This window comes from Ictalurus punctatus, chromosome 19 (genome assembly GCF_001660625.3).
Source record: "Ictalurus punctatus breed USDA103 chromosome 19, Coco_2.0, whole genome shotgun sequence".
Lineage (NCBI taxonomy): Eukaryota > Metazoa > Chordata > Actinopteri > Siluriformes > Ictaluridae > Ictalurus > Ictalurus punctatus.
Window position 1 is genome coordinate 1,508,430 of NC_030434.2, and position 25,513 is coordinate 1,533,942.

Sequence of the window (25,513 nt, forward strand, 5' to 3'; positions counted from 1 at the left end):
TTTATTAATTTTTTTATCTCAAACCCAAATATCCTTAGTGTATAGCAAAAACAAAATCCAAAAAGAATCCAAAGAATGTCCTTGGTGTATAGCAAAAGCAAGAAAATTGGCCTTGCCATTGCAATACTTTCAGAGGAGACTGTATATCTGCAGTATATACAGTCATATATTAAATGTTATACATTATATGCAGAACCTGGCAACACCCACGGAACTTACAAAAGAGCTGTGCACAGAGCTCTGATCATTTAATTAATTAAGAAATGATTATACAACTTTTTTTTCTAATTTTTAAATGATCATTCTCCATTATTAATTATTATTGATTATTAAATATAAATGCTCACATATGAACTCGCAGCAGCACTCTAAGTGCATCCCAGTTTTGTAGCCTAAATAACAGTTTCTTGATTTGGGAAAGGTGTTTTGAAACACAGTTAGCATGCTTACTCAAGCATATTAGAAAGAACACAGAATGCTTTCCAGAAAGTTCCACAGCTTGTCAGGTTCTGGGGTTGATTAAAGTTATATTCTGAAAATTGTTGAAATTTGTTGTTATAATTGTTGAATAAAAATATGCCTTAGTTTTCCACCAGTGCTGTTTCTTCAGTGTTTTCCAGTGTTTCTATGATATAGTTGTATGATTACAAGAAAAAAAAAAAACACAGACCAGACCACAGAAATATTTTCACTAAGAAAATAAAAATGCAAATACGGTTAATGGCATTGCATGAGACCGCTTGTATGCATGTATTTGGTCTATGCCAAAGATTTAGTAATGTAGAAACTACATGAAGCATGAGTGAGTTCCCTCGCCTCATTGCCCCCCCCCCCCCCCCCCCCCCCCCACTATATAGTATTTTTCATCCACAACTAAATGATTGCATCATATAAAATAAGAAGTTGTGATCTGAACAAGTGCCGTGAGAGCTCATCAACGAGCTCAACAAACTGAGTCCACTTTTGAGTCCACTTGTATTGAGTCCACTTGAACACCAAAATACTGAGGTAATTTGCAGCTAGTTCCCTTTCAGGACCACTAAGAGGACTGAGTATGGTTTATTTAAAAATAACTATATGTTAAAACACCCAAATGGTACATAACAGTGCACACATGTTTAAAACTAGGTGTGGAAGCAGGAATGCAAAGAGACCATTGTCATCACATAATTGTATATAGAATCTATATTATTTCTATGCGACTGATGAAATCTGTTTCTCCTCAGGGTCAGCTTCAGCCTCAGCATCCCCCATCAGGGGTTGCCTTTTCTTCAGCTCACGCTGGTACTTGGCCATAAGAGAAGCATAGATGCATCCATAAGCAGCTGCAGCAACCATCATGATGCACACAATGCCACATACAACACCAGCAATCACCACAGTGCCAATGGCACGACGGACACTTATAGGCCGGTAACGCTGCTTAGCACAATCCACCGGCTCTGGCTCACTCTGTACCACAGTGCTCTCAGGCAATGGAGCAGTGGTTGCACGTGCACACGGCATAGAGCCACCTTTTGTTCCTCCAGTCCCACCCCCATTCTCGTTATCTGATTGGAGGCAGTAGTTGAACATCTCTACAGGAACACTCCGGATGTCACGGCCTCTGAGATCTTTGGGGAGGGTACACTCCACAGCATCCACGTAGCCACCTGAAAGAGAGAGACAAAGTCTGAGGGAAATAGAGAGAGGAAATTATAACACTCCATTGTAAACAACACCCTGCAGTAATCGGAATTAAAGTTTCAAACCCACCAAAGCATCAACCACTAGCTAACAATGCCAAAAGGGTCAACAGCCCACCATTTGTGTATACAATGGCCAGTTTTTAATTGAGGAGCTGAAATCCATTTCAAGCCTGCCTGCTACAACCTAAGCCTAGCCAATCACAAACACAAATATGGATTAAAGTCTAGTGAGTCATCAGCTTTTTGTGTAGTTCTACAATCTCATAGAGTAGATTCGACTTGGTCTTCCCAACAAAGAATGGTATTAGCAAGAATGTACTTATGGTTGCATGCGTAACACAGAGAAGAATGTAAAGAAAACTGATAATTATGCTATAAAAATATGAACAGATTTTGATATAGACTAACAATTCATTGCACGTGAACATGCACACTTAGCGTCTGAACACTCCCCCACACCTCGGTAGATGAGCCACTCCATCCAGTTCTTGAAGTCACGCAAATTGCAGTCACATTCCCATGGGTTGGAGCCAAGCTCAAGGTGCTGCAGGTTCGCAAGTGGTTCAAAGGCAGCCCTATCCAGTGCCTGGAGTCTGTTCCCTGCCAGAGAGAGCCAGGTGAGGCCATGCTGATGTTCTAACAGACCAAGAGGCACAGTACGTAGGCCATTCAGTGACACATCCAACCGCTGAAGACTCCCCAGGCCCTGCAGGAGGTCACGGTCCAGTGCTGTTAGGCTGTTGTTCCTCAAACTAAGGTCAGTCAGGTTGGCCAGCTCAGCAAAAACGTGGGCTGGCAGATTGTCCAGGTAGTTGTTGGATAGGTCAAGCCTCACCAATGAGCTGAGGTTGGTGAATGCTGAAGCAGACAAGGATGTGAGGTGGTTGTTGAGCAGGAGGAGGGTCTGAATAGTTGAAGGTAGCAGGGATAGGGCAGGCAATGTAATCATGTCATGCCCACCACAGTCTGCCTCAGTGGAACTGCACATACAAATGGATGGGCAACTGGAGCACAAATGAAGGTGCAGAACCAGAAGGTAGAGCACACAGTGCGCTGCTGAGATTGAGAGATAATAACAAAAAGAGAAGGGTAATAACTATTAAAAGTGTTTCATTCAGTATTTACTGCAAAACAATTAATTAGACAATCTGTCTTTTCTACACTCCCTTTATAAAAATGTAAGTGTAATAAATGGAAGTCCAGAGGACAAACATCTATAAATGCTGTCTTCACTATTTTAAGTGTAGTGCATGACTGAACTGAGTCATTAAAGCCTAGTTCTGAGAGCCACTGTTTTTTTTTTTTGTTTGTTTGTTTGTGTGTGTGTGTGTGTGTGTGTGTGTGTGTGTGTGTGTGTGTGTGTGTGTGTGTGTGTGTGTGTGTGTGTGTGTGTGTGTGTTTGGAAGCCAGGACTGACATAGATTATTAATGAGAACGGCCAATGTCAACCAAGACTAGCGCAGTGCCCACATGATAGGCATCCTTTAGCTGCCTGGCATTTCACAATTGCCCTCTTTCGAGGCCAGTCTAAAGGGTATTCACAGAGTATAAAAATGTATATACAGATTATGTGGCAACACTTTTCTATGATTTATTAGTTTATTACTGATTCTTTCTCTTTCTCTATCTTTCTCTTACAATATACAGTGTAATTTCTTTAATGGCCAATCCACTCCTTTTTCTGTTGGTAAAAATGAAAGTCATGTGCTGGATAATGGCATGTTCAGAACAAGAACTTTTTCTTTTACAACAGAAATTATTTCATGGGGTGGTTCAAAGGTCGCTACATTAAAGAATCAGCATTTGATTAATACACAATTGATGAGATGAACCTCTAAGATACAATTCCAGCATTACAGATATAAAGGTTTTTACAAGCAACTTAATTTAAAGAACGATTACGTGAAATTTGTCAAAATATAGCAAGTGTATGCCTCTTATGGTTAGGTAGATTGAGTTGAATAAGAATGCACTTTTTACTCCTTGAGTCCTTGAATCAACGGGTGTTGGGGCATATCTATACAATAACTAACAAGAGGCACATTCAAATTAAAACAGCACTCTGTATTGTAGAGCAGTTTTCCAAACGAGTTTTCTCAGCCACATAATATACTTGTGCTGTAGCCATGGCCTAAACAATTATTTTTTATCTTGTTCTACGTTATTATCCAGGTCATTTGTACAAGTAAGAAATATAAAAAGTCAACTGTTGCAGCTTTAAGATGAGGAAAAAATGTAAATGGTCTTTATTTTAAATGTTATGTAAATACTTGCAGAGCTATGTTTAATCGGGTTGCTTGACATAGATCCAGGCAACCCACAGACACGAGATAGATTGTATAATACGGCTGATTATACTTAAATTGAACATTATTAGTGTGCCACGGTGGTGTAGTGGATAGCATTGTCTCCTCACAGCTCCGGGGTCCCAGGTAGGATCCTAAGCTCAGGTTACTGTCTGTCTGCAGACATTCTCCCTTTGTCCGTATGGGTTTCGTCTGGGTTCTCCGGTTTCCTAAAAAAATATGCCAATGAGTGGATTTACTATGATAAGTAGCCCTTAGTTACAAGTATGAATGTGTGTGCATGGTGTCCTGCAATACAGGCTGTATTCCCGCTTCATGCCCAATGTCCTGAAAGTGAGTGAGTGAACATAATTAGTAATGTGCTATATCTCTTTATTCCTCAAGTTTTTGATGTTCCTGTCGGTCTTGTGGGATCTCAGTTCTAATGCATACCTCTACTCTGAGATGCCATAATTACCTCTGGCATGATATTCTACTGTCATATTTGGAAAATAATTGGTGTTGCACATTCTCATTTTGCTGTTCTGTTACTCTGTAACATGATCTATCAGTGTGTGGCTATGAGTATGTGTTTTGAGTGTGGGTGGATGTGTATGTTTAAGGTTATATGGACACCAGTGACACCTGAGACTTGCCCTTTTGGTTTGGATTCTTATCCTAGTGTAATGGGAGAATTCATCAATCATTCATCCATTTATTTCAGTCTAGATTTTCAGTCTGAGTTTCCACTGTCCTCTATGAGTTTTCCTTCCTCAGTACAGGAAACATAAATGCGAAAGAATCTTTACTGTCTGGTGCAAATATTCATAAGATATGTGTTTTTGAATATTCATTCATTCATTCATTCATTCATTCATTCATCTTCAGAAATTACGCTATCCTACTCAGGGTCATGGTGGATCGAGAGCCTATGCCAGGAACACTGGGTGTGAAGCAGGAATACACACTGAATGGGACACCAGTCCATTGCAGGGCACCATGCACACATTCACACACTCGTGACAGTTAGGGGAAATCTAGAGATACTGGCATGTTTTGAGAGGCAGAAAGAAACTCAAGAACTTGGGAAACTCTATACAGACAACAACCTGAGCTTAGGGTCAGACCAGAGATACTGGATCTATGAAGTGGCAATGCTACTGTGGCAGGCAGGGTGTCATTTTGGGGAAGGCTGTAACAAGAGAGGAAGTTTAGTGGAGGAAGGAGAGGGCTAGTTAGAGAGAAGGTTAATTAATGAGTTAAGCAGTGAGGTTCACCTGTTTATGCTGATTATGATCATTATAACCCACAGTCTTTCCTGCCTGTATGTGTTCCTTCCTTTGTGTGTTTAGTGATGTGGAGTAGGAGCATGAGAAGCTGAAACAGTGATAATTATGGTCTCTTTATGTGCTCACCACTGCTGGTGTAAACTGAACAGACAGGTAAACAAAGAGAACATAAATATAAACAGATTCATCTCATATCTTTAATGATAAGATTACATTAAATACTTACTAATGTTGCTAAAACCTGACTTGGTAATGTTACTGAAATAGTAATGTTTAGTAAAAAATAGTAAATGTTTTGTGCATGGGTATTATCATGCATGTTCCATACTGTATAGAACTTGTGTTGCTGAAGCACAGTACATACTGTATTCCCTGCCTTGCCCTCTTTACCTTTTAAATCAGATGTACTGTACAGTGCTGTATGTCATATTGTAGTTTCTCTCCCTGCCAGAATTCATGATTCATCTGAGAAAGAGTGTTTAGAAAAGCTGCTTTGATTAAAGCTTTGGACAGTATCTTAAAATATTGGCATTTCTTCACTTTTTAAACACATACGTACACAGAACTGACACATTAATGTGGTATCATCTTACAAATGTACTGACAGACTGCATGTATAAAATGTATATTCATCATACTACAACCAGCATAACTAACTCCAGATGAATAGAAAATTCTTATATCTCTGTGCCAATCTCCTGTGCGAGTAGGTAGTTCTGTTATTAACTTACACACGCTGTTTTGATTGGTTCCTCTGCAGTGCCTTATTGCAGTCCCAGCAATGAGCCACATAGCTACGGTCTGCCTATGTGTGACAGTGGTTCCCACCTCAGAACAGGATAAGCATCAGTCTGCCTCGATGCCCACCTTCAATGTTATAGGTCAGACAGGCTGCTACCTGGGCAAATGTCTGAGGGAAGGAGAGTGTCAGAGAAAATTGTTTATTCTTTTTTGAATATTCATACAACATTATTCTATATAAAGAGCTTCCACTGGTTCAGAGTTTTCAAGTTTCCAAATTCCAGTTCAGGAAGAGCACTGCAAAGTTCTATGTTTTTCCCAGTCTAGCAATTTAGCACTTAATAAGAACTGAATTAGGTGTATCAGGATATGTGTAGTTGAAAGCAACATGAAGGTGGGGCAGGCAAATGGTCAGGTGATCAAAAACACCTGGGCAGGCACAACCCAGGAAATACTAGGTGAAGCGAAGTAGGCTATTGTCAATCCACTAATATAAAGAGGCAGATATCAAAGGACTGGAATCATCAGATACTGGAGTGAGACTTCACAAAGTAACCATGAGAGTGTGTATTATTTAAAAGGAGTAGTGTGATTGAAAACAGGTGAGTTCTTTTAGTAATCCATGTGGATGTGGTGTTCCAAGGAAAGAGAGGTGGTTGGCAGCCCAGTATGTACTGGAATAGTGTAAACTGGGTGGTTGAATGATGCAGGTAGTTCTGAAAATACTAAACCCAAGGGAAGTAAGGTAACCATTTTCAACCAGCTTCTTAGGTTCTTCTATCAACTTGTTCATTAGCTTGAGGATGATAGCCAGAGGTCAAACTAACAGATGCCCCTATGTTTTCCATGCAATTCACACTTGAGACATGAATTGCAGTCCTCAATCTGACACGCTGAGTCTCATTTATCAATTGATATTTTTGTAAACATTTTCATAGTCTACACCAAACAAAAAGATCCCTGCAGTATTTACAAAAGTTTTGATTTTCTTCACAATCATGTCCATATTCATATCAATGCCAATCCCCCATAAAGTGCAAAGCATGTTCAAGGCACAGCTAATTTCCATTTAATGATGCCCACAAAACATCATAAAATCTCATAAAATAAGAATAAAATGGTGAGAGAAAAGGACATTCTCAGAGGCATAGTAGGTGGAAGTTATTTTGACTCACATCTAAATAATAAATAAATATTATTTAGCAGCATAATAGCAAATTAAATGGCCCGACAAATTAGAAAAAAGGTGACCTAGGTGAAAGGAAAATGGTTTGACATGAAAATGGAGGACACCAAGCACATGAAACAAGGTTTTAATGGTTTTGGGGACTGTTGGCCAGAAGTCTCTCACACCAACAATGAACCCAGCCCAAGTGTCATCTTGGTAAAGCATGTTGTACAGGAGGGCATGTGTCATAAAGTAACATAATGTATTCATGAAGAAGCTCAATCTGGCATGCAGCACACTATGGGACATATGGCTCATAGGCTGAATCATATCAGATCTGTCAATTACTTTCTTTCTGTAATTATCAATTATGAATTTTTGTTAAATATAGGTGTGCAACAATTATTGGCACCCCTATGAATTTATATGAGAAAAATAGAGTTTAAGTATATTCCCATTGAAATTTTAAAAAAATTTAGTACACCTGGGTGACTAGTTACAGGAAATTGTTCATCCATGACTTTCTCTTTCACAGGGGTATAAGTATGACTTAAAACATAGGCCAAATTCTCTTATTCATTCATAACAATGGGTAAGACCAAGGAATATACCTATGATGTGCGGCAAAAGGTTGTTGGGCTTCACAAAATGGGAAGTGGCTATAAGAAAATAGCGTAAGCAATGAAAATGCCCATTACCACCATCAGGGCAATAATTAAGAAGTTCCAGTCAACTGGAAATGTTATGAATCAAGGTGGGATTGGACGTGTGTCTATACTGTCTCAACAAACTGTGAAGAGGACGGTTCGAGTGACCAAAAAATCTCCAAGGCTCTTTAAGGTTTTGGGGTTGTTTTTCTGCAAGGACCTGGACATTTTTTAGGATATATGGCATCATGGACTGACATGGCATCAAACCTGACTGCACCTGCCAGAAACCTTAAAATGGACCGAGGTTGGATCTTCTAGCAGGACAATGATCCAAAACATACTTCAAAATCAACACAACAATGGTTTACTGACCACAAAGTCAAGGTCCTGCTATGGCCATCCCAGTCCCCTGACTTGAAACCAATAGAAAACCTGTCGGGTGAACTGAAGAGGAGAGTCCACAAGTGTGAACCTCAAAATTTGAAGGATCTGGAGAGATTCTGTATGGAGGAATGGTCTCAGATCCCTCGCCATGTATTCTCCAACCTCAGCAGGCATTACTGGAGAAGAGTCAGAGGTATTATCTTGGTAAAGGGAGGCAGCAGAAAGTATTCACTAAAAGTTTGCAAACAACTGTTGCATACTTATATTTAAGATAAAACGTGTTTTGGTTGTTTTTTTTTAACAATAGATCAAAAGGTTAAACAATAGACAATTTTTCACAGCCTTCTTTGCTCATATTTAACATGGGTGCCAATATTAGTGAAGGTCTCTCTCTCTCTTTTTTATATAGATAGATAGATAGATAGATAGATAGATAGATAGATAGATAGATAGATAGATAGATCTTATATATCAGTTAGGTCCATAAGTGTTTGGACAGTGCCACAATTTTCATACATTTGCCGCTGCACCACCACAATAGGTTTGAAATCAAGCAATCAAGATATGATTGAAGTGTAGATAATCAACTTTGATTCAAGGGGTTTAACAAAAATAGTGCATCAACTGTTTTTCATTAATTACTTTCAAAGACTCGAAAGTAATTGGACAAACTAACATAATCAGATATAAAAGGATTATCTTTAATACTTGGATGTAAACTCCTTTGCAGTCAATTAATGCCTGAAATCTGGAAACCATGGACATTGTTTGTGGGTCTTTCTGCCTTCATTTTTGTCTTCAGTAAATGAAAAGCAGCTTAGGTGGGTTGAAGTCAGGTGACTGATTCGGCTATTTAATAACATTCCTTTCTTTCCAGACCATTTATCGCCTTAATTTGTCATGAAATAATGAGGAAACAGGCTACATCTGGCCATGACACTGCTTATCAGTCAATTGTCCAATTACTTTTGAGCCTGTGAAAATTAAGGGATTATATATATGCAGTATCTCACAAAAGTGAGTACACCCCTCATATTTTTGTAAATATTTGATTATATCTTTTCATGTGACAACACTATAGAAATGACACTTTGCTACAATGTAGTGATTGTACAGCTTGTGTAACAGTGTAAATTTGCTGTCCCCCTTAAAATAACTCAACACACAGCCATTAATGTCTAAACTGCTGGCAAGAAAAGTGAGTACACACCTAAGTGAAAATGTCCAAATTGGGCCCAATAAGCCATTTTCCCTCCGGGTGTCATGTGACTTCTTAGTCTTACAAGGTCTCAGGTGTGAATGGGGAGCAGGTGTGTTAAATTTGGTGTCATCACTCTCCCACTCCCTCATACTGGTCACTGGAAATTCAACATGGCACCTCATGGCAAAGAACTCTCTGAAGATCTGAAAAAAAAAATTGTTTCTCTACTTAAAGATTTCCTAGGCTATAAGAAGATAAGACCCTGACACTGAAGAAGATAATGCCAAGACCCTGACACTGAGCTGCAGCACGGTGGCCAAGACTATACAGCGGTTTAACAGGACAGCTTCCACTCAGAACAGGCCTCGCCATGGTCGACCAAAGAAGTTGATTGCATGAGCTCAGCATCATATCCAGAGGTTGTCTTTAGGAAATAGATGTATGAGTGCTGCCAGCATTGCTGCAGAGGTTGAAGGGGTGGGTGTCAGCCTGTCAGTGCTCAGACCATACGCCGCACACTGCATCAAATTGGTCTGCATGGCTGTCGTCCCAGAAGGAAGCCTCTTCTAAAGATGATGCACAAGAAAGCCCGCAAATAGTTTGCTGAAGACAATCAGACTAAGGACATGGATTACTGGAACCATGTCCTGTGGACTGATGAGATCAAGATAAACTTATTTGGTTCAGATGGTGTCAAGCGTGTGTGGTGGCAACCAGGTGAGGAGTACAAAGACAAGTGTGTCTTGTCTACAGTCAAGCATGGTGGTGGGAGTGTCATGGTCTGGGGCTGCATGAGTGCTGGCGGCACTGGGGAGCTACAGTGCATTGAGGGAACCATGAATGCCAACATGTACTGTGACATACTGAGGCAGAGCATGATCCCCTCCTTTCGGAGACTGGGTCGCAGGGCAGTATTCCAGCATGATAACGACCCCAAACACACCTCCAGGATGACCACCGCCTTGCTAAAGAAGCTGAGGGTGAAGGTGATGGATTGGCCGAGCATGTCTCTAGACCTAAACCCTATTGAGCATCTGTGGGGCATCCTCAAACGGAAGGTGGAGGAGCACAAGGTCTCTAACATCCACCAGCTCCGTGATGTCGTCATGGAGGAGTGGAAGAGGACTCCAGTGGCAACCTGTGAAGCTCTGGTGAACTCCATGCCCAAGAGGGTTAAGGCAGTGCTGGAAAATAATGGTGGCCACACAAAATATTGACACCTTGGGCCCAGTTTGGACATTTTCACTTAGGGGTGTACTCATTTTTGTTGTCAGCGGTTTAGACATTAATGGCTGTGTGTTGAGTTATTTTTAGGGGACAGCAAATTTACACTGTTACACAAGCTGTACACTCACTACTTTACATTGTAGCAAAGTGTCATTTCTTCAGTGTTGTCACATTAAAAGATGTAATAAAATATTTACAAAAATGTGAGGAGTGTACTCACTTTTGTGAGATACTATATATATATATATATATATATATATATATGTATGTATGTATGTATGTGTGTGTGTGTGTGTGTGTGTGTGTGTGTGTGTGTGTGTGTGTGTTTGTGTATAAAAAATTCCACTGACTTATGCCAATCATTCGATCATATGAATCATACGATTATGCCCATCAATCAAGGTGATAGCCAGAGCCACAACTAATCATTATTGAGTCTCCTTACAAATTTTTACAAACACCACATTTCTTGTGTAAAGGCTCCTACAAATGATTTACAAATAAATTTGTTTGTATCTAGCTTGATAAATGAGGCCCATTGTCCTTTGGAATACCAAATTATCTGAAACCACATTGAAACAGAAATTCTGCTGTTTTGAAAGCTGTAGGTAAGCCAGGAAAGAGAATGAGCCAAAAGGGACTTTTAAAACAGAAGAGGGCCCATTAGGCTTGTAATGGAATGAGTCAGAGGGTCTATGAAAAGGAAGAAAAAAAAAAGAAGAAAAAAATGTCCATCTGGGTTAGGGTTAGGGTCTTGGGGTATTTAATTTTTTTGTGATCGTTGTACAGTACAGAGTTCTTTGGTTCCTTCCAGCCACTGTCACCTTTCTCCCCATGCAATGTGTGCATAATAAAAAAATAAATAAACGATGTACTATGAACTGTGCAGTATTATAAAAATCCTGGTTATACAGTTCGGTATAATAGTCTGCACATCCCTGTTAAAGTTGCAGGTTTTTGTGAAGTAAAAAAAAAAATTAAACCAAGATAAATTATGCCTTTAATGTGATATAGCAACCAACAAAAACAAATTAAAATGTTTTAGGAAAACCTTTACATTCATGACATTTGGCAGATGCCCTTATCCATAGCGACTTACCCTCATTAATACAACTGAGCAGATGAGGGTTAAGGGCTTTGCTCAAGGGTCCAGCAGTGGCACCTTGCGGTCCTGGGATTTTAACTCAATACATTCCGATTAGAAGTCCAACATCTTAACCACTTCCCCAGAAAACAAAGAAAAAGAAAAAAATGGCAATAACCTGGTTGCCTAAGTGTGCACACCCTCAACCAATACTTAGGTAGAGCACATTTTGCTTGTAAAACCACACTCAGTGTTTCTGGGTAAGAATATACCAACTGAGCACATCTTGTTTTGTCAATTTTATTCCACTCTTCCTTGCAAAAATGTTCCAGATCTAACAAATTGTGAAGGGTTCTCCTGTGCACAGCCCGTCTTTCCACTGGTTTTCGGTAGGATTTAGATCTGGGCCCTGATTGGGCCAAAACATTGATCATCTTCTTCTGAAGCCATTATTTTGGATTTGTACTTTGGGTCAATATCATGCTGGAAGGTGAAAATTTTCTTCAACTTCAGCTGTTAAACAGAGGCCTGCAGATAGATTGGAGCTATCCCTAATTTTCTCTATCATGACTAGTGCCCTAGTCCCAGCTGTAGAGAAGAGCATGATGCTGCCACCACTATGTTTCACTGTTGTTATGGTGTTCATTAGTGATGATCTGTCTTGTAACATATCTTTTAGAATTATTCCCAAAAAGTTCTAATTTGGTTTTAGTTTGTGCTGATTGTATGTATGTTTTGGGAAATTTAGGTGGGTTTGGGTGTTTTGTTTGTTTGTTTTTTCAAGAGAAAGAGCTTCCATCTAAACACCCTACCCCATAGGCCAGGCATGTGAAGAATATGAAAGATTGTTGTCACATCTTTCATATCTCACGCAGGGAGTGACCAGTACTTGCCAGATATACCTGCAGCTCCTTTTCGTCTTGTCCTTTCATCAATTTTGGAGGGATGTCCTATTCTTGCTAATGTGGTACCCCATTTTCTTCACTTGTTGATGATGACCTTCACCAGTGGTGGATCTGGCTTACTTAGCACCCTGGGTGAAATAATAACACAGAAGACACCAAGGATGTTTGTTTTAGCATTGGAATATCCCATTAATGATACAATAATAGAAAATGTTTATGATGCCAATCAAGGAAAGGAAACTGAATCATTAATGTGATTACTTATGTTCATTTTGCTGCAGACCACATTTAGGCAGGATTATGTTAGATTGGGGGTTTATTTGGATGTATATATTTAAGTGTTTTATTGAAACAACTTAAGTACTATACAAAGTTAAAGATAAAATATTGATAGTTAAACCTTCTAAGCAGTACAAATAGGATGAATAACAAGGAAAGCAGTACAAGGCTCCCATCCTGAAAAGGTATATATTCAACATGGTGACATCACTGATTCACAGATGAGGGACAGAAGAGTGACTGCACATTGTATGCATATGTCATTATCTGACATTTTTCTGCAGGTGCCCATGACTGCATCATTCTGGGGGGCAGCACTGGGTGGCCCATCTCACTCCTGCCAGGCTCTGCCACTGACCTTTACAGTGTTCCATATAATTTTTTGGAAATTCTTTTGCACCCCTCTCCTGATTGCTACCAATTGACCATGCGATCCCTTACATGCTTTACAACCATTTTGTGGAAAACAGCAGTTGGATGAAACAGCTGATCCTTATTTGGGGTTACTCACAATCACTTCATTGGTGGCAGGTGTATGATAATTACTTTTGTAATGCGTTTGAATGTGATTGGTTAATTCTGAGCACAGTCACGTGGCATTATTACAGCACACTTAGTGTGCAGCAAGGTTATTTTAAGTTTTTTCTTTTTTTATATTCTATTTGTTTTTCACTTGAATTTTGTTGGTTGCTATATCATATTAAAGGTGGAAAATGATCTGACATGCTTTATCTTGGTTTCATTTTTTACATCACAAAAACCTGCAGGTTTAACATGGGTGTGTTAAAATAGAGTAGACAACAGTGATATTAATATGTGCAAGGTACCGTGTAAACAGTTCTGTATTACGTGTTATGTGTAGTGCAGTCTCTACATTACAGCACCAAGTTTCATATAATGTGCAATGTGCAGTTATTTTCTGGCAAGTACAGTTTGTGGACATTTAGCAGTCTTATATCCTGTAGGAAGAATCTCTGTCTGATTCTGTTAATTTGTGTTCAAATACAGAACCAGTACATTCTGTGGTTCAGATGGTTGGGGTCTTAGATAATCCTCCAGGCTCTCCACAGGCACCATCTGGTGTAAATGTACTGGAGGGAGGGAAGATCTCTTCCAGTGATCTGCTGGGCAGTTTGAACTACATGCTGCAGGTTTTTCAAGAGCACTGCAGTTCCCAAACCAGCAGGTAAGGCTACCAGTCAGGATGCTCTCTATGGTACAGATGTATAAGGCCTGTGGATTATAGGAATAGGGCTCAGACAGAATCTCCTTAAGGCACCTGATGTTGTAAAGACATTATTGTGCCTTATTTATGACAGATCTAGTGCATACTAATCATGTGAAATCCTCTGTGATTTGGAAACCAAGGGATTTAAAGGTGCTGAACCTTTCAATTGTAGTTGTGTTTAGGATGAAGGGCTCTTTTCTGTAGTCCACTGTCAGTTCCATGGACTTCTCTATGCTCAGGAAGAGGTTAGTTTATGTGGTACCATAATGCCAGGGGTCTGACCTCTCTGTAGGCCTCCTCATCATTTTTTTGGATATCAGGCCTATGATTGTTGTGTCATAAGCAAATCTGATGACACTTTTTTGGCCAAATAGTGATGGGTATACAATAGGGCACTGTATTAAGGGTTAATGGTAAAGAAGTATTGGAACCCACTCTCCCCACCTTAAGATCCAATATTATCCACAAAGGGCCAGTGTTGATACAGGTTTTCATTCCATGTAAGCAGGAGCCACATTGAAAGCCAAGATCAACTGATTAAATGGGTTTAATCAGATGTGGCTACTGCTTGATTAGAATGAAAACCTGGACCCACACCAGCAAGTCCCTGAGCCTAGTGTACAGTCTAGAGGACAGTATGGTCTTGAGATGTAATCTACAAATAGCATTCTCACATAGGTGTTCCTTCTTTTCCAGATGAAAAAGGGAGTCGTGTGTGGTGCAGTGGAGACTGTGTTGTCCTTCAATTCATCTGTTCAGATCAGGTCTTTAACATGCAACTCAAAATGGAGACTCGATAATGGAGCTGTGCGCTAGGTTGCCAGTCATTAATATGTTACCTTTTTCTTTGGAACAGGCACAGTGATAGACTTCTTAAAGCAGGTGGGAACTGTAGTTTCCCAGCACAACATTTCCTAGAGCATCACACTGCGTCTGCTGACTTATCTTCTTCCCATAGTGCATCCTGGGGCCATCTCTTCCCAGGTAAGTGACGCAAACACACCCGGTAAAAGAAAACATGATTCTTCTGACCAGGCCACCTTCTTCCAGTGCTCCATGGTCCAGTTCTGATGCTCACATGCCCATTGTAGGTGCTTTCGTGGTGGACAGGGGGTCTGCAGGGGCACTCTCACCGGTCTGCAACTACACAGCACCATACGCAGCAGGCTGTGATTCACTGTGTGTTCTGACACCTTTCTATCATAGCCAGCATTACCTTTTTAGCAGTTTGTGCTAAAGTAGCTCTTCTGTGGGATCGGACAAGTTGGGCTAGCCTTCGCTCCTCACGCATATCAATGAGCCTTGGGCGCCCATGACCCTGTCGCTGGTTCACCTGTTATCCTTCTTTGGACCACTTTCGGTAGGTACTAACCACTGCATACCAGGGACCCCCACAAGACCTGCCATTTTAGAGATGCTCTGACCCAGTCATCTAGCCATCACAATTTGGCCCTTTTGCACAGATCCATAAGCTTGTCCATTTTTCTTGCCTCCAACATAACAACTTCGTGAAATGACTATTCACTTGCTGCCTAATATATCCTTTTTTTCAGTCAGACCACACTTAGGCACATTATCTCCTTCCTACCAGTACAATCATATAGTCTATTAAGGCTGTACCATTTGTTGGCACCAGGCCTAAACTATTTTCCAAAACGTATAAACAAATAAACTACTTACAGTTTACACAAACTAAACATCTGTGTAATCGATAGTATCTTTGAATTGTCTTTGATCCTAAAATACTTGTTTGTATTTTTAATTATTCAGTAAACCAAAATCACTGAAGAACATTCTTTAAGATTGTATTTTTTTTCTTTCTTTTAGTGAGATATAAAATCGTATCAATATCATATTACTGTGACAATCCTTTGCAGTGCCATATGTATTTCATTTTGCTAAATATTAACTGACAACTGTATTACACATTTTTAGCCCTCTAATATGAGTAAAAATTATGTATTCATAAGCATAAATTATGAAATTTAATAAGAAAAAAGTAACACAAATTAACCTTAGTATTTTGTTGCAAAGCTTTTGTTGTTAGCTTTGAGATATCTAGGACATCAACTAATTTGATTTTTGCAGCATTGTGGCTCAACTTTGGACACTTCCTCTTGGCAAATCATCTTCAATTCACCAAGCTTATGGGGGTTCCTTTCGATGGACTCGTAATTTCACAATTTTCCATAAATTTTCATTGTGATTCAGGTCAGGAAAATGACTAGGCCATGCAAGGCCTTCTTGAGTTACTTTGGCAGTATGTTGGGTTGTTGTCTTGTTGAAACGTCCATCTTCTCCCCAGATTCAGTTTCTTGAAGAGATTAAAGCCTACTCTAATAAATCCCGATAAATCATTCCATTCACATTTCCTTTGATGACGTGAAATGTCCCAGCACCAAGAGAAGCAGAGAAGCAGCCCCATCTCATGATGCTCCCACCACCCCACTTTAATGTGGGCAAGCTGGTCTTGGGATCATAAGCACAACCTGTCATATCACAGCAAACCAGTGACTACATTTCCCATACTGCACGGCAGCCTACAATCATGGCCTCCATGGACTGCAATTCACAGAACACTCACACACACACACACACACACACACACACACACACACACACAGAACACTCACAGTCAATCTAATCACACACACACCTGTATACAATCTCACACACACTCACACCACAGTATATAAGAGACTGTTCAAACACTAGGACTTTGCCAAGTATTGCGTTCAGTTGCCTAGTCTCTGTTGTATGTCGTGTTTGCTTATCTGATCTTTAACTTTTGTTTACTCTGTTGACCTCGATCCTCTGCCCTGCCTAGTTTTGCCTGTTTGCCTGATCGCTTGACTGCCTGTCTTTGATTATTGATTTCAGCCTAATCCTTGGACTTTGTTTTATTAAACTGCCATACCTGCACTTGCTTCCATCTCAGCCTCCATTACGTGACACAGCCCTTCTTTCTCTAAACATGATGCGCTGAATTATTGCAAAAGCATTGTTCTATTTTTGTTTTCATCAATACAGAGTACATTATTCCAAAAGAGTTCTTATTTCATCTAAATGCTTTTAGAGACATCTCTGTGCTTCTGTTCAGGATGAGATTAATGGGAGCTGCAGACACAGGAGTGTCAAAATGCAGCTGTAATCTTCACTTATTGCACTGTCTAGTATTTATTTTCAATTCACCATGGTGCAAAGCACAGGACTTGTGTAGAAGAATTGTGGAGAATTCAGTTCTGATTCTTTAGGGCAATGTGTTTATTAGCTTCACCACAGTAAAGTCGCTTTTACATGCATGTATTGACAGCTTGATTACTTTCATTATTTCTACTGCACCTGGCATGTGTCATAATACAGTACACATATAGACAAATTCAACTATTTCTCTGTATTATGTAGTCTTTAAACAAGTATAAGTTATGAAGTCAATTTTATACTATATTTGATATTTTTACTCATTTCTAGCTTGAAATTATCTTATGCTATTGTTAGATAATTTTACTTAATAAATTTATTTTAAGTGTTTATTTCTAGAAAGAAGCAAAATTATATGGCAATAAACTAAGACTTTTTCTGTTTTTATGTATATATCATGCTGAATAGTTTTAGGTCATCAAACAAAACAAAGGCATAAAACAAAGGCAACCTGAGTAAACACACAATACAGATATTATTGTTATCTTTTTATTGAAGCAAAAAAGTTATCCGACACCTTTTTCTGGTAGAGAGCAGAATTCATGATTTCCTCAATTATTGCGAGTTGCCCAGGCCCTGAATCAGCAAAACATCCCCACACCATCACACTTCCACCACCATGCTTGACCAGAGGTATGATGTTCTTTATGTGGAATTCTGTGCTGTAACAGGTCCCCTGTCTTCCAAACAGTTCCACTTTCAACTCATCAATCCAGAGAACATTCTTCCAAAAGGTTTGAGGATCATCAAGGTGTGTTTTGGCAAAAATCCTATGAGCCTTAGGTCCTGTTTACTAGTGCATTTTCGTTTTAAAACACATAATGTTTGCTACAGTTACGCCTATCGTCTACACTACTCCAGCGTTTTCCACCCTCGAAAACTGAGACTTTTGAAAACTCCGGGCTCACATTTCTGACCAAAATGAAGACTTTTGAAAATGAAGGCATGGCTTCCCTGATTTGTCAAGCCTCTACCATATGACCATTACGCTACCTTGATCGTATATGCAACAACACGGACACCGCAAGCTTTGCGGTCATTCTTAGCAGACATTGTGCAGTTAAATTCTGTATTTTATAATATTGCAGCTGCCTACATGCTCAAGAGGCAAGCTATGATTAGAGAAATCGAAAAACAAATCTCATTTCAAGCTGCGTAAGCCCTAAATGGAACGCTGGTTTGTTGTGCCTGCCAGTGACTACTTCCTGTTTACACTTGTATGCGCATGCCCAGTGTGCATGAATGGTCATGTGACATGCGTATTCGTTCGTGTAGTGTGGAAGGAGATCATTTCTGAAACACAGCTGAAATGCCAGTGTGGACAAGGATTGTTTTCATGTTAAAATGCTGTTTTAAAATGAAAATGCACTAGTGTAAACAGGGTCTTAATGTTTTTCTGGGTTAGCAGTGGTTTTCATCTCACCACTCTTCCATGGATGCCATTTTTGCCCAAGGTCTTTCTGATAGTGGAGTCATGAACACTGACCTTTATTGATGCAAGAGAGACCTGTAGGTCCTTTGATGTTGTCTTCCATGGATGAGTAGTTGCTGTGCTCTTGGAGGAATTTTGGAAGGTTGGCCACTTCTTGGGCTTGAACTGTGCTTCTTTGGAGTCCCAGAGCCTTTGAAATTGATTTGTAACCCTTCCCAGACTGATGTATTGTGATCACCTTCTTCCTCATCATTTCTGGAATTTCTTTCAACATTGGCATAGTGTGTTACTGGATAAGACCTTTTAACCAACTTTCAGGTTGTTGAAAAAGTTCTATTTAAGTGTTGATTTGATTGAACAGGGTTTGCAGTAATCGGGCCTGGTGGCATCTAGTCCAGCTAACCCCAGTATCAATGCAGTTTCCTAGATTTGGGGGAATTAGTAACTACAGGTGCAAATACATTTTCACACAGGCCCAGATGGTCTTGGATAACCTTGTTGCTTCAATAAATAACTATCATTTAAAAATGGTATTTTGTGTTTACTCAGATTGCTTTTGTTTTATCTTGGATTTTGTTTTAATTTCTGAAAAAATTAGTATGAGATATACAGAAGAAATTGGGAATCAACAAATATTTTTTCACAGGTCTGTATATCTAGAAATAGGTTTAATGGTATTATTTGTTAGATAATATTTCTCATTATGAGATTATTATATAACAATGCCTTTATTCAAAATATCTTCACAGTGTGAGTGCTGATCTTAGTTCTTCATTGCAAAAAGTGAATTTATCTAATATTTCTTTTTATTATAATTCATTCAAATATAAGATGCAAATATTAGATCCTTTTACTATTTTCATCCATCCATCCATTTTCTCTACCGCTTATCCTTACTGGGTCTTGGGGAACCTGGAGCCTATCCCAGGGGGCATGGGGCACAAGGCAGGGGACAACCCTGGACAGGGTGCCAATCCATTGCAGGGCACACTCACACACATTCGCACACTACGGACATTTTTTGGACATGCTAGTTAGCCTACAATGCATGTCTTTGGACTGGGGGAGGAAACAGAAGTACCTGGAGGAAACCACAAAGCTCTGGGATAACAAGCTTTTCAAGCTTGAAATGAATCAAATATGTCTAGAAATAGGTTGAAAAATCTTATTTTTGGTTTATTGCCATTTTATAATAGGAAATACTAGTTATATGTGACAAACTTCATACTATTTCCACTTGGTAAGATGTATTTTATGTTATGCACATTTAAATATTCCATTTAAGATTTTCTAGCAGAGTATGATTTTATATGAATTCAGTGTGACATTGAAATCCTAACAGGGGTTAGGCAATACATCTTTATATCCTATGAATGAGTGAATAAGCAAGGTGATACAGGTGCGTGTTGAATAAAACATGAATCTTGTGTATAAAGCATACATACGTGCAGACACACACACACACACTCTGGATGTTTTAATGGAAACTGGCATTGTGTGTAATATATATATAAAGGATTAGGGTTAATCCGAATGGACCAAATGACTATGACGTCTTGAAGTCGGCTGGCTCTGACAGCATGTGTGTAATGATATGTCACATGAGATGTTGCAGTGTTGATGACAATGTTATTTACAAAAGACTACTGTTGGATCATTATCTCTGTCTCCTATGTGTCACTTATAATTCACAAATAACACACTATTACACAAAAGAGGCAAACATACAAATACAAGAGTCTCTGAAACAGAAGAGATTCTGATAACAAAAGCATTAAGGCCTCTGGCATAAATTATTAAGAGCGCACGCCATGAGACTAAGGACATACACGAATATTACTCACATCTATATGCTCGTAGAGACTATGCACACAACCAAATGTGTGTGTATGTGTTCCTTTAGGGCTTCCATGTCATACACCATTACTATCACATACTCAGCAACAAAACAGCCTTCTTACTCTCTCTCTCTCTCTCTCTCTCTCTCTCACACGCACACACACACACACACTTTCATTATCTCATGCTCTGTTTCTCCCACTAATATGCTCTTTCTTCCTCCCACACACACCCAGGCTGACACACAGATGAACATTCTATTGTCCTATTCTAACATTTCTATAATACGCATTCTATGTGGATGTGTTGATGTTTGTGTATAGCTAAAACAATTAACGATTGATTTTCAGAGATAATCTGATTTCATAGCCCACAGTCATAATGCATAATAATCCATCAATCTGTTACACAAGATAACTCTAAGATCCTATATGAAAATAGGTTATATTGCAATTGTGTGTGTGTGTGTGTGTGTGTGTGTGTGTGTGTGTGTGTGTGTGTGCCTGTATGTGTGAAAAAAAGGTTGACTGAGACACTCACCGTCTCCCTATCTGACGTCCTTCTCAGCTCTAACCTCTCTGAATACATACAGTGAGGTTTTAGGGTAGATGAATAATGGAGAGACACAGGAACAGCTCCTAGAATGCTCTGAAAGGGAAATGAAAATATTCTCCTGCTGACAGTAGCAACAGCAACCCCGGGGAAAAAAAGGAGGAGGAGGGGTTGTGAGAGGAAGGAAAGGACAGCAGATTAGAATAAATAAGAAAAAAAAAGGAAGGAGACTTAAATCCTGCACAGCCCCTGTTGTCACTCCAGTAAGTAGGTTTATTCCCAGTCTCTGTGGTCTACAGCCGATCACACTGCCACGGGTCTGTGCTGGTATGCTGCTGAAACCACAATGCGTGCCTTTCTGTGTGTGTGCGTGGGTGTGTGGGCGCCTGTGTGTGTGTCTCTTCAAGTGCAAGATGTCCTTGGGACAGCCGCGGCTGTGTGTGTGTGTGTGTGTGTGTGTGTGTGTGTGTGTGTGTGTGTGTGTGTGTGTGTCTTTAGCAAGAGTATATGAACTCGGCTTGGCTTGTTAAAGATAGCAACATTAGATCATGCTGTGTCTAGAAGAGGGAAAATGTGAAGGTATTAGGCGATCAGTTGTGTTAAGAATCTAATACTTAATGAATTGCTGTTGGCTAATAGCTTCTGTCTCTTCTCTTGCAATAACTCACCCTTGCTCAATTTCTACTGCAGGAAGCAACAATATGTGCTATGTGTGCACCTGTGTTAAGAACAAAGAGAAATAGTGTACACACAAGTGTCAGATTAAATGAAAAACTCATGGCTCTGTTATTTTGCAGGGTATCATTTGCTGGCACGTGTCACGGTTAAAGGTATTGGTCACTGCAAATCAATAGGTTTCAAAACAGGTAGCACAGTATCTGTAAATGGTAATGACCATTTACATGTAACCTCCACATTGTTATATGTTAAGCTATTACTGGAGCTCGCATTAGCTACACATTGCTAGAGATCACGACTCAGGGCCTAGATCAACCCAGATCAGAACAATATATTAAGCAATAATACTGTATAATACTCTACGTAAAAACATATTTGTGTGTGTCTGGACAACTATCTTAACCATTAAGACAATATAGAGTAGGGAAAATGTATATTTTGGACATTGCCTTGTTTTAATTTGAATTAATCCTATGAAAAATATAAACTTTCAGTAAAAATAAACAAGGATTAATCTTAAAACTGCACGAATTGACACAACATGGTTTTTAAACTCTAGATTTTTATGCATCTAAATCTCTGTATGTATGGTAGATTGGAAATAATGTTAGAAAGGGAAACAGAATTTAAATTATGAATTAAAACAAAATGCAACAAAAAGAAATGAGACCTCTCTATTTGATTCTATTGTCAATTGTCCTGAAAATAAGTATATACACTGCTTTATTCAAGGAAATATATAGTGATAGATGGCCCCTAGATGGCACTATGCAGATTGAGATATGACTTTAGGTAGGAAACTGACTGGCCTAACTCCTAATTTGGGTAGGTACAGTGGTGCTTGAAAGTTTGTGAACTCTTTAGAATTTCCTATACTTCTTTTCACACAAGTCCTAAATGTATATAAAGAGATCCCAGTTAAACAAATGAGACAAAAGTATTATACTTGAAACTCTGATGATGTTTTATGTCATATTTATGCAGATATATAGAAAATTCTAAAGGGTTCACAAATTTTCAAGCACCATTGTATGTTGGCTCTCCCTATACAAACGTTGTGCCAGCATTGGGACAATGTTGGCAGGAGGCAAAGGAGCAAACCTGTTAACCCTGTTTGCCCAATGGAAAAAAATTATTGGGCCAACATTTGCAATAATGTTGTTATTATTAGCCCAATAACATCTCTGAAAAAATCTTGCCAGAACAAAAGAGCGCTATGGTATGCAGCATGTGCTGAGAAGCTTCCATCACGAATCAGCACTTCCATGTTTTTGTTTTGGTTTGATTATGGCCCATGTCTGTTTTGTTTTTTATTCTAGTCAAGTCTCCAACCCTGTTTTGTCATTGGTTGATTGCCCTGCTGTGTCGTCATTGTGTTCACCTGTTTTCAGTTACCTTCCGAAGCTTAGCTTCTGATTTGATCTATTGTTGGCTCAAATTTAGCCTATTACCCAAAAACACTTAAAATTCAACATAGAAGCCAATACTCACATCTACCTCTGAGCCCAGTTGGAGATAGAAAAAAATGCACCAGCCGTGAGTGAGAAGAAGCAAGGGTCCAGCTTTATTGTTCCGTTCCACCACACGAGATCCACACCGATGAGAATTTTCAGAGGTGATCCCAATACCCTGAGCTTAAGCTCCAGTATTTATACTATATTTACACACTAAATAACCCATATGTTTCAAGAAGACTATGATCTCACTACCAATAGGGTTAAAAAAGAGCTCATTTACCTTACTCTTATGTTCCAGAAAAGGGCTATTTCACTTACACATAGAATTGAAACCAGGGGTTTTAATTTACACATAAAATCAGAACCCAGGGATTTCTAATAACCCAGAACATCAAAAACCAGAGTTTTCAGTTACCCATAGAATCAGAAACCAGAGTTTTGAATTACCCAGAGAATCAGAAACCAGAGTTTTGAATTACCCAGAGAATCAGAAACCAGAGTTTTGAATTACCCAGAGAATCAGAAACCAGAGTTTTGAATTACCCAGAGAATAGAACGTGGACAAGACTAAACAACCTAGAGGGACCTTGGTCTTATTGTTATCTCGAGGGGGGGCAGCTTGACCCAGCCACCCTTATAACTGGCTCCTCATGGTTCTCTTAAAATTAAGGCCTTCCTTGCAAGACAAGAATCTTAATCTACAAGAATCTTCACCATCTGAATCATGAGTAAGTTATATTTTCCTGTATTCCTAGTTTATATTTTATTTTCATATTTGCTGTATATCTCTTAATATATATATACTGCTTGAAAAACCGGTTTACTGTACTCCCTATTTCTTAATATCATTATATTACCCTTCCACTGTCCCACATATCCTATTATTCTGTTTTTTATAAAGAGTATATATATGTATTATTATTATTATTATTATTATTATGCAATATTACCCTAAATATCTAAATATTCCTTTTTATTATTCTTATAAAGTTATAATAGTATGTTTGTGAGAGAGAGTGTGTGTGTGTTATGTCTACTTGCCCGCCCTTGACTGTACGAGAGTGTGTGGGTATGTGTGTGTGTGTGTGCGTGTGGTAGCACTCCTCAGCTCGTATACTTCTTTTTGACTTTTTGACTCTATCAACCATAGTGTATTACTCATTACTCTTAAAGATCTTTAAAGTGTTTTTCCAATTTATCCACATCTGACTAATACCGCTTCTGTATGTCTAGGTGCCCGTCGTCAGTCCCTCCTCTCCCTGTTACTGGACCTGGATCTGGATCTGGATCTAGATCTGGACACTCATTACCAGCTTGTGCATCTCACTGCTGATATCATGGTGCTACTCAACTATCTTCGCAGCACCCCCCCTAGGAATGGAAATGCGGGGTCCCCCCCCTTCGATACAGAATCTATCCCGTGAACGTGCGTGTTGACGCCTCTGCACAGTCAGAACCCTCCTCCAGCTTCCAGTCTGAGGATGATGTCGTCTTCTCTGATCCAGGCCCCGACCATTCGTCCCTCTTCTCACCTACCAGTCCGCCCAACTCTCAGTGGTCTTCTCACTTCACCTTTGCTGACCTCCCCATGTCCCCAGGACGCACCCCATTTTCTTCCCCCTCTCGCTCTCCTCCAGACTACACACCAACCCGTCCTGTGAATTACCAATAAAATTACATTTTACTCATACTAAGTCTCCCTCATGTTTATTTCATGTCATTTTTATCCACAACATTTTCCCCCTCTGAGGCTATGAAGCCTCATACAATACCTTAATTAAGCGGGTATATCTGTGGAGGAACTGGTTCTGCCATAGCCGTACCCGCTAGCTGTCGGAGGATTACTCTAACGAAGCCATAGTCCCTGCGCCCGTCCCGGTACTCAAATGGGTCCCTTACATTAACCGCTTCCACGCAACACTGAATAGGAGCTGAGGAGGTTTTGTAGACCTGGTGGGTGGGAGTCGTGCTAGCGTTGTGCGTCCCGGGGTCTCATAGTAGATTGGCAGCTGGAGAATGGGCCTTAGGACCCCCCTACATTCACTTTGCGCCGGACATGTGTAGATGTACCTAGCCATAACTCTTAACCCTTAACTTACTTCTCCTTTTAACTATATATATATATATATATATATATATATATATATATATATATATATATATATATATATATCTCGAACCTAACTACCTTGATTATACATTTGTTTGCCTACATCGATTATAAG

General features: G+C 39.5%; 1 protein-coding gene across 12 annotated transcripts; it reads right to left on the bottom strand.

Annotated features, from left to right (window-relative positions):
- Nucleotides 1–838: 838 nt before the first annotated feature.
- On the bottom strand, nucleotides 839–24,183 carry lrtm2a (leucine-rich repeats and transmembrane domains 2a). Of its 12 annotated transcripts, none has more exons than XM_053688318.1 (8): nucleotides 21,142–23,303; nucleotides 5,994–6,172; nucleotides 5,653–5,727; nucleotides 5,251–5,350; nucleotides 5,083–5,165; nucleotides 4,105–4,203; nucleotides 2,097–2,744; nucleotides 839–1,652 (listed from the first exon to the last, which is right to left on the bottom strand). In XM_053688318.1, the coding sequence occupies exons 4-8, from the start codon at nucleotides 5,271–5,273 to the stop codon at nucleotides 1,195–1,197; spliced, it is 1,311 nt and encodes a 436-aa protein (XP_053544293.1). In that variant the 5' UTR covers nucleotides 5,274–5,350; nucleotides 5,653–5,727; nucleotides 5,994–6,172; nucleotides 21,142–23,303; the 3' UTR covers nucleotides 839–1,194. The 12 variants fall into 12 exon arrangements, with proteins under 12 accessions (XP_053544293.1, XP_053544295.1, XP_053544292.1 ...); XM_053688320.1 differs by having other exon boundaries at nucleotides 2,097–2,741; nucleotides 5,251–5,403; XM_053688317.1 differs by having other exon boundaries at nucleotides 5,251–5,403.
- Nucleotides 24,184–25,513: the final 1,330 nt, after the last annotated feature.